Genomic DNA, 12,213 nt, shown 5'->3' on the forward strand with positions numbered 1-12,213 from the left:
GATTTTATAATCTGTGATAAAGCAGGGGGGGGGGGGTTTGGGAATGGCTATGATGTGATTGCCAGTGAAAGTGTGTAACTTAACGCCGGTCATTGTGTGACATTGTATTTTGCCGCTCCTCCCTTGTTCCTCCCTCACGTCTAAAATCTTCACATCTGCAATGAGGATGGCTGCGCCTGTACCGGAAAACTTGACGACGGATAGCAGATCTCCACATATCAATGGGAGAGGTCACACTTGCTTAGTCCGTTAATATACAGTCTATGGTTATCACGCAAAAAAGGGACATTCATTTATCAGTTGGAATTTTTTTTCATATTGCACATCTCTAGCTCATCCCATTTAGTGTGTTATTTCAATAATTTAGCAGATACTATATTGATTTATTTATTCATTATTAATATTATTGTTTTAGATGTTCCAGTACCTGGTTGACTAAGCACATTTAATTTCAGCTAGCTACAGTAAATAGCAGGTAACACACCTCTTTGTTAGACAACGTGACATTAGATCTCAATAACGCAAAAAGGTTTTATACTTTCTTAAGAGATTTAATATTTTTTCTTATTTGCTTTAAAGTGTGTAGGTGAACCATTTCTTATTTCTTATTATTTAGATTGTGTATGTGTGTACAGTAGTACGTGTATTTTTGTTAATCATTTTTGGATTTTCAAATCAACAAAAGCAACACAAAGAAATTTGTGTTGAAATTTAGTTTTCTGTTTTCTTTCCAACCCAACTTCTTTTTTATTTTATCATCATCTTGCCTCTCTAGGTTCTCCAGGCAATGGGCTACCCGACAGGTTTTGACTCAGACCTTGATCCCATGAGTTCAGACGAGAAGTCGGATGGTGAGGGGAAAAGCGAGACGTCGTCACACACTAGCAATAACCCAAAACACTCCACGGACAGTTCCAACGCACTGGAGGTAGGGATTGAGTTCAAATGTTTTGTTTTTTTAATTCTTAGTCTGAGATTTTTGTTAAGTGACTAAAATGTCACTCTGATTAACACATAAAAGGTATCCACACTTTGTTACAAAATGCTCCGTCTTCCAAGTTTACTGTCCACGGTGGGCTTACTAATGAAGCTTTTTCTTTTAAATTAAATTACAAAAATAATCTTTTCACTTCCCAGGTGCGAACTCAGGGTCCCATACTGACGGCAAGTGGGAAGAACCCCGTCATGGAGCTGAACGAAAAGAGACGGGGCCTAAAATACGAACTCATCTCTGAAAGCGGAGGCAGCCATGACAAACGCTTTGTTATGGAGGTGAGAGCTTCATGCACACCTACAGACTGAGTCTGACAAAACATTATAAAACCTAAATGAGAGTGGAGCCATGACATGTACAAAAAATAAAGAAAACTTAACAAACACATGCATTTGTGACACATACAGAAGCTGAGCCACACAGAAACAGCCGGTAGCGTCAATCAGTCCACTTGGTTTCTGGAGCAGGCCTGTTCTCAGTTGGATGTCTTGTTTTGCGACATGCCTGGCTGCTTCATCGCTCTGCTGATTGATTAGCAAACCTGCTTGACAGCAGGGCAGCGCTAAATAAGCCATTCTGTTCAGCCAGACTTGCTGGCTGATTTACCTATGACTGATAAATGAATGGGTTTTGGGCAAAATGGTTGTTTGATTGTTAGTTTTGACAGAGCTGTAGCATAAATGTGACACCACTATTTGAAATAATTACAAAAGAAGATCTATTGTGGAAGAAACACTTTTTACCAGATGCCAAAAACGCAAAGTGTTCCTTTTGTATAACTTTTATCATGAAAAATTATTCGATGCATATTTTACAGTCTGTGCTTGTGTTTGTGTGTGTGCATTACAGGTGGAGGTCGATGGGCAGAAGTTTCGTGGGGCAGGCCCCAACAAGAAAGTAGCAAAGGCCAGTGCTGCTCTGGAAGCGCTGGAAAAACTTTTCTCTGGTCCCAATGCCGCTTCAAACAAGAAAAAGAAGATATTGCCCCAGGTAAAGAGACACTCATACAGTAGATACTGGACATAGAGGGCACTTCTTTAGTCTGAAGACAGAACAAAACATATAATCAAAGCATTCTGTTAATCTCTTCCTTGAGAGCATAACTGGTCGGTGCAGCTTGAAAGATGATAAAGTTTAAACATTTTCTGTAATCAATAATCACCTGCGTAGAGCCGTAGGATAATCTTTGCCATCAGCAATCAATGAATCTGCATTTAATAAGTGTCTGATCAGATCAATACTTGACAGTTATCACATCCCGATTATTCCATTTATTTTGTCTATGAGCTTGTGTGCCAACAATGCCCATACTGCATCAGAACATTGTATTGATGTATCTAAATACTGTGTGTAAATCTGTGCATCATGAATGTTTGAAACACGCTAACATCTAATGTGTCTGTGTCCAGACTAAAGGAGCCCTTGCCGCGGCAGCAGCAGCCTCAGCAGTAGCAGCCCATGTAGCCAGAGGAAGAGGAAGAGCAGCACTCGCGAGAGGAGCCTTCGTCAGTGCAGCCACACCTGGATATGTCACGCCAGGTAGTGAGAGTATAGGGTCATGTGGTTTTAATGTTTTTACCAAAGCAATAAGCATTTTGTTTTTAATTTTCTTAATGTCTTGTGTCTTATTTATATATCTATTATATATACAGTATATATTATATATGTGTGTATCTATTGAATGAGACCCTGTAACCTCTTCCCCAACAGGCTTTGGGACACCGTATGGCTACAGCCCTGCTGCAGCAGCTGCTCCTGCATACGGTACGTGCTTCTTGTCTGTTTTCCCATTTCACCCTCCTTCTACCATCTATAACCTTCTTTTACCTTCTTTTCCTCTTAACTATACATTTTTTCTTCTAACCAAACATACCATAATTGCTAACCATTAGTGGGTAAATTAATTCTTCAGTAAGTTTATGTTACACCTCCAACCTTCTTCACAATTTCGTTTTGCCTTTGTTTCTCCTCTTTTCTCAAAATAAATTTGTTCCCATTCTAATCCAAGTTTTAGGGTTTGTTTCAGTCATGGTTAAAGAGATCTTATACTATTGCCTCTTTGTTGCATGCTTCAAGCAAATCTGTCTGTACTTTTGGCTTATTGTCCACTCACCATTTGTTCCTTAATCTGCTTGTTGCCATTCACAGCTTGTCTATTATGTTTTGATCACTCTTCTGTCAGTAAATAACTGCTGTCTGTCACTTTCAACTCCAAACTTCCAGAAACTGGTTGTAATAATGATGACACACACACACCTGCAGGGATTCAAATAATTCAAAAACACTAGAAAACTGTTCACTAAAACAGCCACCTCTTACTAAATACACAAGCTGACACATTGACTTTGCTGCAGTCATTTTTATTCCTGTTGAGATTAGCAGTGCGCATAGTGTAAATTCCTCACTTTACCCACTGTTATTTGAGACGGTGGCAGGGCAGCTTTTTATCACTGCAGTGCTGCGCCTGTCATGTTGCCGCTGCTAAGGGCTTTCCATGTCCTCAATGCTGAAAGTGGCCAATGAGCTCTCTCACACACATGCATAGGCTAACACCTATACTAGTCTTTGACCTTTAATAGCAGAGGTTTTTGCGCTAAATTCACTTACACATGCTTCCCTCTGTCACACTCAGTCAAATTTACCTTGACAGACTCAGCCTTGTGTTGTGCGTGTACACATTTAGGCCTCTCTGTCCATCCTACAGCTTTGAGTTTGAATGGTTCTTATGTTCTAGGAGAAACTGATCTGGGACTCCAGGCAGACTTTGAGTAGACCCCTGAAATCCCAACAGCGCTGAATATGAAGTGCGCCTTAGTGTTTGTGTTTATGGTGGAGCTGGAACTCTGCATTCGTTTGGCGTGTTAGGTTTCAGTCCCTGGCATTCGCAGACTTTTCACATGGTGTGACTGCGGCGCTTGCTGAAATATTCAGAATTCAATGGCAGTGTTTGATTTCATCTTACCAGCAAATTTTCATTCAGGAGACTGCTTCATACCCGGCCACTGTGCATTTCTGCCCCCTGACTTATCATGACATGTCACATATCATGGTGGATGATCATTGTGACTTCAGCTTACCTTGAGCTTTAACCTGAGCTGTAACCGGAAGTTTAATTCATGTCATCTGAAAAAAAGATAGACACGAAAGCTAGAGTTAGGTCCTGGAAGGAAATTTTCATCCTCGCAAATTGCATCTGCAAAGTATGTATGTTGAAACCTTGCTGTGCAGGTTTCTGTCTCTGTTAAGCTTGGATTCTTGTTCAGTGGTTCCCAACACGTGACCAGAGACCATGTTGCGAATTTGAAGCAAAGCACAAATATTACAAAGTCTTAGATACACCTGCTGTTAAGGTAAGTTAAGGGAATAATAAGAATGAGAGATCGATTGTTTATTACACAGAGTATTAAATCAAATTTCCGGAATAAGAGTAAAACCAAATCAGTCTTTTGGTTGGCCCAATTGGAGCTTACATTTCAATCAAAAAGGCACTTTAAAACATCAGGACTACAACTTTCTCTTTTGGAAACAAAGCTTTCATCATCGTGTTTCCTGCTTTTTTTACCGTGCTCTGGCACCCATTGCTGCTTTGCCTTGTTGGCAAACGCTTAGAACGCATTTTGCAATTCTGCTGGACTCACTAGAACATTCTGTGGAGCACAGAACATTATATCAAACTGGAAAGCCCAGAACACTAGAACATAGCCATTATTCTAAAGCTCTTCTTGAGTGATCATTTCCTAAACATCTCAATAGGACAGTGCCAACAGCAACTTCTTGCTAAACTGTCTCCTTTAAAGGATTATTCTGCTTTATTATAGCTTGGGTTCTAAATGAATAGCTTTGTCTATTATTACCACTGGTAATAACAACATGGTACTCACCGGGTTAACCGCTGAGTTCTGGCAGTGTGACATCATTGAAAAGAACCAAACCCCAAATGTGACTAACTTATTTGAAAGAAAAAAATTATTCAGAAATTAATGTTATGAATGCAATGTTTTGAAACTCTATGGAAAAGATTGCTAATATTACAGAAATAAGACCCAAGTTGTAGTAAACCGAAATGAATCTTTAGCTTTGGCCATTTGTTTTCTTCTCTTTACCTCTGAATCTCTCTCCTTCTCGGTTCCTCTAACCACCGATGAAGGTTGTCACCTCGTGTCTCACAGATTTACACTCCCCCTTTGGGAGCTTTGTTTGTGTTCGTTAGGCTGCTTGTTGGACCTAGATGTGGCGTAGAGTAGTGAGAATAGAAACACTTGGTTGAATTGTTGCCCTGGACTCATGCAGAGCTGTGCTCTTCTCATGTCTCCCCTCTAGGTTTGCCCAAGAGAATGCTTCTGTTGCCTGTCATGAAACTGCCCGCCTACCCCGTCCCCCACTACCACTTCTTTTAGCACAGGATGCACACACACCAAAAGCTTTTTCATACATATCGTGCGCTTTTTTCAAAACCGTGACTTTTTCACTTTTTTTAGAAGGGAAACCTTGTTCTTATAATATAAGTGATGGGAAGAAGATTAAGGACCTGAGATGAAGATTTGCAAAAGCGATTTTTAGCTTTTTGTTTTCTTACTGTTTCCAGAAAATGTTATGAATATCAAAAAATACTGCAGGTTTTAAGATCTTAAGAGATAAACAAAAACTTGAAGGATTTGTACTGTGAATTGTGACCTCATTCTTTGAGTCTAAATTATATATATATCAGCCTTTTTGTTATTGCGTTCATTCTTTGCCAGGAAAGGGAAAGCTTTTGCCATATGAATCACACAACACACACATTCTCTGTAAAAAGAAAATAATAATGAGCGGTGTGAAGGATGTATATAAATAAATAAATAATGTTAAAAATGAATAAAGTTGATCTCCTATAAAGGCTGAACACGGCCTGGTGTATATCTGATTTGATTTTAAGCTGGTAATGGACTAGCTGCAGTAGCAAGTTTTTGTTTTGGGTTTGATTTTGACTTTTTACAGCAGATATCTTACTTAACATGTGAAAGGATTTCCCCACTCCTTTAACCTGCACAGGGCATCTAGTTACATCCTTTTGACCCTCAGTTAAGAGATATTCAAAGAAAAAGGAAAGACGACAACAGATGAATTCTGGAAGCTCTTGTCAGATCCGGCATCTTGCATTCTGCTACACGATCCCATTACCTCACGTGGATTTATTTTTGGCAGGTTTCCCACAGCTATCAGAGGTATAACCTACAGCTTATATGCAGAGCCTTCAAAGGTCGTCACAAAAGCCAGCTGAAGCCTTTTTGCAGAGGGCAGTGCATTGTTGTAGCTGAATACTACATCTACAGTATATCCTTATATATTTCTTATTGTCTTGTTTAGATAGGGCTGTTAATACTGCATGTGTACAACAAATAATCTGTGGTGCACATTTTAATCAAAAGCAGCAATAAGAGACCCACGTGAATTCAAACCACACTGTCAGTGTGTTTTATGTTTTATTATTTCAGTATCATTTTTGTAGTTGTGTTTTGTTTTTTTACATGTTTCCTCAACCATCAAATAGGAATCAGCACCAGCGTAGGCGCTGAAACTTTGGCTCTAAACTATCCCTCTTGACTCAGTCAGTGTTTCAAATAAAGATTTAAAGATTTGACTTAAAAATGACCTACAGTACAGTAATATCACTGGTGAAAAAAATAAGAACTAAGAGGAACTTGGCTATAAATGTTACAAAAAATAAAATACTCCAGCATGCTGGTCAATGGTCGGCACCAGTCAAGACAGAGTTATGCTGGCCCTTCACCACGTCTCGGTCATCCAACCAGCGAGAGATAACCCCCTGACGACGTCTCCATGGTTACAACTACTGTATGAGGCACAGCCATTGGATGAGAGGACCCAGTATCTTGTCCAATGGTTGGTTGAGCTCCATTGAGTTTTTGTAAAACCTTTCAAATGATACTTGTCCGGCATCACCAAAGAATTACTTTAATCTCAAATGATTGAAGATTCATTTCTGTTGAATTTTGTTCATTTTTGTTCTGTTCAAGGTTGAATTCATTTTAAGTGCACAAATAGTTGAAGCCCGAGAAACAGCATACATGTAAATAATGTTTTGAAGGTACAGTACCTTCAAAACTACCTGATCTGTGTCTGATCTCATTTTTAGTCTTTGCATCTTTGATTTAACATTTATTAAGTAGACTTTTCAGTAGCTCTTACTGGATGTTCCATGACTGGAATAGCTGTAAAATATTAAAGGAAGTAGTTGGGAAATTTGGGTTTAGTTCTTTGCTTTCTTGCTGAAAGTGAGATGCCAAGATTGATACTACTCGCATGTCTGTACGCTAAAAATAAAGCCAGTAGCTGGAGTGGTTAGCATAGCTTAGCATACAGTAAAGATTTGAAACAGGGGACCAGCTAGAGAGGCTCTGTCCAAGTTACATCATGTAGACAAGGCAGAGAGGTGCTGATAGGTGGATGTTTTTATCTTTGGACCAAGCCTGGCTGTTCCCCACTGCTTGCGGTCTTTATTCTAAGCTTAGATCACTCTCATGGCTCCAGCTTCTTATTTAATGACAGATATGAGACTGGTATCAGTCTTGTCAAGTCAATTGTTATTTATCCATCCATTTTCTGCTGCTTATCTGAGACCGGGTTATGGTGACAGCAGGCCTCCTCAGCAATGTTTTCCAGATCTTCCAGAGAAGTGTTCCTCAGACATATGAGATATATAATCCAGTGTATTCTGAGTCTACCCCAGGTCTTTTTCTAGTCTGACGTGTCTGGAAAACCTAAAAAAAAAAGGCACCTAGGAGGCATCCTGAGCGGATGTCCGAAGTACTTCACACAGGAGCAGCTGCTCTACTCTGAGCTCCTATCTCTAGCCCAACCTCCCTAGGGAGGGAACTCACTTCAGCATCTTGTATCCTCAACCTCATTCTTTCAGTCACTTCCCAAAGCTCAGGACCATAGGTTAAAGTTGGAACGTACTGTAGGTCATCTGGTGAATTGAAAGCATTGCCTTCCGGCAACTGTACGGTACATCCCCCACATTACTGCTGATGCCGCACCAATCCACACGTCGATCTCAGGTTCCATTTTACTCTCAGTTATGAACAAGACCATGGTGGATTGCTCCCTCTGGGTTGGGAGTGAGTTATTCCCCCAAGTGAAAAAGTTTGAGTATTATATTTATATAGCCCGATACTGCAAATCAAAAATTAACCTCAAGAGACTTTGCAATCGGTACAGAATACAACGCACTATATTCTTTGGCCCCAGATTCAGATAGGGAAATACTCTAACTGGCAGAGAAATGGCACAAACCTCAGTAAGAACAACAGAGAAGGGATGTCTCCATGGCAGAAAGAGTAGACTAAAAATAGCAAAGATTAAAATTGATGATAATATCTATTTATCTATCTATCTATCTATCTGGTCTTTTAAATCTAAGTAAGAAAGCCATGAGTGTATTTTACAAAATGTTGAACTATTCCTTTTAATTTAATGTCCTGGACATGTAATGTTATTAATGCCACCCAGGTAAGAATTGTTTTTACTGGAACATTTCCAGTACAGTACACTTAGTATCCTTGTCCTAAAAAAACATTATTGGATTTCTTTGTCATTATGGAATTGCCTCTCTATCCTCCATAGGCATTCATTCTTTCAAACCATATTGTCAAATAAGTTTTAGAAGTCGTGTGTGTGTGTGTGTGTGTGTGTGTGTGTGTGTGTACAGTAGTAACTCCTGCTCTCTTTGTCTCTGTTCTTCATTCACTGCAGGTGGTCTTTTCATTGACAATCCTTTCTACCAGCCACGAACCATCGCTCCTTTTATCATTCATCTGGGTCCCCAGGATCTCTTCTCTGACTTCTAGAGGCAGCAGGTTGTTGGATACTCTCTTCAAACTTATCTGTCTGTATACGCAGGACATGTGTTTTTTCTGTCCGTCTTAGCGGGCTGCCTTTCTATCCAGGTGCGGACTCACAGATCCGAAAGAGTTTTTGGTTCAATCAGTCTGCTGGGGAAAACTCTATGCCCAACAGCAGCAGAAGAAACTATCTCACCTACTGACCGAGAGGCTCATAGCTCCTCTCTCTGTTTTCGCTACCCTCTGCCCAGATTATCACTTCAGAGGAGAGAAATTTGAAACAAAGCAATACTTGGATTTTACGAGAAATGTTCAGCTGTGACTGCGCGAGGCTGGGCTGGCTGAACGTCTTTCTAATAGCAATACACCAGAACTCCTCTCCTTGAGCTTACTTACTTGAGAATATGTGAATGTCAGATGGAGTTTTACCCAATACAGCATTGCAATAGCTCATTATGATTGTATATTCATTGTATGTGTGTGTACGTGTGGCTATAACATGACTATATACACATATATGTATGGTGTATGTTTCTATAAAAATGTGCTGACAATAATATTACTATATGATGATGTATTTATGTAAATATTCTATAAGATATAACTATTGTTGGTATAAATTATTTTAGAATTATAAAGTGAATTGTATCTGTAATATCACAGTATAGCTTTCTTCCAATTTTATATACACTGAGCAATTGAAGCTAGTTCTAGGAGATGCAATATTAACTTTGGTATTTCTATTAACCTGTGCTGTTAGAATAATAATGCTTCCTTCTTTCCTTCCTTCAAACTTTTCCTCTATCTTTGATGTCTTTCTGAGCCTTTCTGAGCACACTCTCTTCTACCCGAGGTTTGTTTACTTGACCCGGACCAGAGGTGCTCACTACTGAACACACTCATGACCTAATCACACCTGGGCACACACTTTTCCTGTCAGAAAGCACATTTTCTATAGTCTCACTGCTGGCAGGAAATACTGTTAGAAATACAGTACTGTATGTGTATAGTATGTGAATACTTTGATGTATGTGCTCCTCCATCTACCATTCCCACGTTATCCCACTCACCCATCAACACTCAGAACAATCGTCAGCTCCGTCCCGTTCGCCTTAGGGACCAAAAGCACAGCTCACTCACACAAATTACTATTCCTTCTTTCTGCAAACACAAACATTCACACACACCAATCCCTCCAACCTCCTATGGCAATCCTCTACTGTATGGATGTGATGTGGCTGGTGGCTAATACAGCTTTGTCAAAAGGTGTTTTACACAATGGGGAAGATGGAGCACAACTACTGGCAAACTAATTAAATTTATAGCCAGCAAAAATCCTCAAAGGGGAACTTTGAATTGGATTTCTTGTCTGGGCATATTTCAGTGGTTGGTGATGTCACCTGTAGGTTACTGAAGGAATTGGTTTTTACCTTTGGCTGCCATGCCAGTCACTGAAGCTAGAATATTTTAGCAAAAGAAATGTGGCTGGAGCTGATGTGGACTGAGGAAGTTTCAGCTAGGGATGCACCAATCCAACATGCCCAATCAGTATCGACCACAGCTACGCCTGGCCAAATGTTACAGTACATTACAACACTTCCAATGAGTTACACACAGTGAGGTTTACGGATTTAGAATAAAGAGTTGTATTGGATCGGTAATTGGTATTGGCATATACCCTGAGTTGAGGTAACGGTATTGGAAGAGAACAATTTGGAATGGTGCATCCTAAGTGTCAGCCACCATTGGCTGAGACACCTGTAACACACTGCAAATTGTTTCTGTAAGGCTAAATATGCTCTAAACAGAACCAAAACGCTGAATATTTCCAAAACAACATGCATTTGAGGAAGCAAAATGAGCTTTTGAGTTAAAAATATATTGACTTTGTATGTTGAGGCAGAAAGAGGGTCTTTATAAAGATTAGATTAGAGTTTAGAGTTTTAGAGATTAGAGTTTCTGCATTTTAAGGCACTTCTGCGCCAGCTATTCAAAAGATTGTTGAACTGTTGCTGAGATATTTGGGAAAGAGAGTTTGGTTGGTTATCATTTGAAGTCTCAAAATACATGTTTATTGCTTGCTAGTAGTTGACTGTGTTGTCCTAGTGTTGTGGGTTTAATGCTGCTATAGCATATATTGCACATATTATTTACGCATGTAGAAATTAGACTGAGAGATGAGATATTAAAGTGCTTTATGCGTAACAGTATGTTTGGTCTAATTTGGGGTATTGTTGGAACCAAACATGTCACAACACTGTACACACTGAGATAGCAGTCACAGCACACACATAGTACTCACTCAGGGCTGTGTGGGATGTCTGCACATTTCTGTGGTGTTTACATGGTTCTGAAAGCTCTTCATCAGATATTTTTTATTTCTAGCCTTTAATAGAGACAAGGTGTCAGTCAGAAGAGGCAAAATCAAACAGAAAGGCTTTGATTCTCCGCCCTTGATCTGGGCACCAGTTTGATCTCCTGTTTTTATGTTGGCTTTTATTCAACAAAAACATCTGACAATGAAAAATTAGACTCACAAAGGCTCCGAAGCCCATGTTTCAATACAATAATTCAAATTAGTGTTAGATGTTCTGACACCAGTGACTGAAGATGGAATACATCTTGTGCCATCAAGCTGTGCTGGAGCGACTGGAGGTAAACGGGAGGATGTCCAGGCTTCCTCCAGCTTTGTGTGTTGGAGCCATGAGGGCAAGCACACAAGTTCTCGGCCATTTATGTTTGAGCAGCTGGTTCCTTGACTTAAACAATTGGACTTATCCACACAATTATGTGTATTTACAGCAGGAGTTCGCTTCCATGCTTTGCTTTTCCAAGCATTTTCCAAGCATTTTCCATTAAATCACAAAGCAGCTTTCGTCATCTCATCTCACTTGAGAGAGGTACTGCTTTGCCCTGACTTTTCATTCTGGTGTGGAATTCACGTAGAGGTGAATAACTTGGAGCTTTACTGAGTAGAGACAGACCTTCTCTGTCGGCTAAAAAATCTCCTAATTTCCCCTTTGCCCTCTCTCCATCTCTCTCTCTGCCCCCGTCCCCTCAGTCCAGATGGCCCACATTAATAAGGCAGACAGTCATACCTCAGTGCGCAACCTTTTCATTTCCCCTCAGACTGAACTGACACGCAAGAGGAGTCACCCTGACTACTGACCCTGTCCTTCTGCTCTGTTGGCTGAACGACCACATTAGGAGAAAGGGTGGTTGGGTGAGAGCTCAGGGAAACACAGTAGGTCTAAAACTGGCACAGGCAGTTATTATTTATAGAGGTTTAGGAATTGTTGTCTTTTAGTTAAGCACAGGTCAGGTTCAACATGTTTGTTTCTTGTTACGCTGTACAGTGAAATGTGAGTGAAATAA

General features: G+C 40.0%; 1 protein-coding gene across 3 annotated transcripts in view; it reads left to right on the forward strand.

Annotated features, from left to right (window-relative positions):
* strbp (spermatid perinuclear RNA binding protein) overlaps nucleotides 1-10,181 on the forward strand; it is a 75,409-nt gene extending 65,228 nt beyond the window's left edge. For 2 of the 3 annotated variants that reach the window (XM_034896452.1, XM_034896451.1), the window contains 6 exons: nucleotides 776-928; nucleotides 1,138-1,272; nucleotides 1,844-1,984; nucleotides 2,404-2,533; nucleotides 2,705-2,758; nucleotides 8,750-10,181. In XM_034896452.1, coding sequence (XP_034752343.1) covers nucleotides 776-928; nucleotides 1,138-1,272; nucleotides 1,844-1,984; nucleotides 2,404-2,533; nucleotides 2,705-2,758; nucleotides 8,750-8,844 — 708 coding nt within the window. In that variant the 3' untranslated portion in view covers nucleotides 8,845-10,181. Of the gene's footprint in view, nucleotides 1-775; nucleotides 929-1,137; nucleotides 1,273-1,843; nucleotides 1,985-2,403; nucleotides 2,534-2,704; nucleotides 2,759-5,314; nucleotides 5,649-8,749 lie in introns of those variants that run through there. The other variant, XM_034896453.1, reaches the window with a different exon arrangement.
* The last annotated feature ends 2,032 nt before the right edge of the window (nucleotides 10,182-12,213 follow it).

This window comes from Etheostoma cragini, chromosome 16, assembly GCF_013103735.1.
Source record: "Etheostoma cragini isolate CJK2018 chromosome 16, CSU_Ecrag_1.0, whole genome shotgun sequence".
In the NCBI taxonomy this organism is placed as follows: Eukaryota; Metazoa; Chordata; class Actinopteri; order Perciformes; family Percidae; genus Etheostoma; species Etheostoma cragini.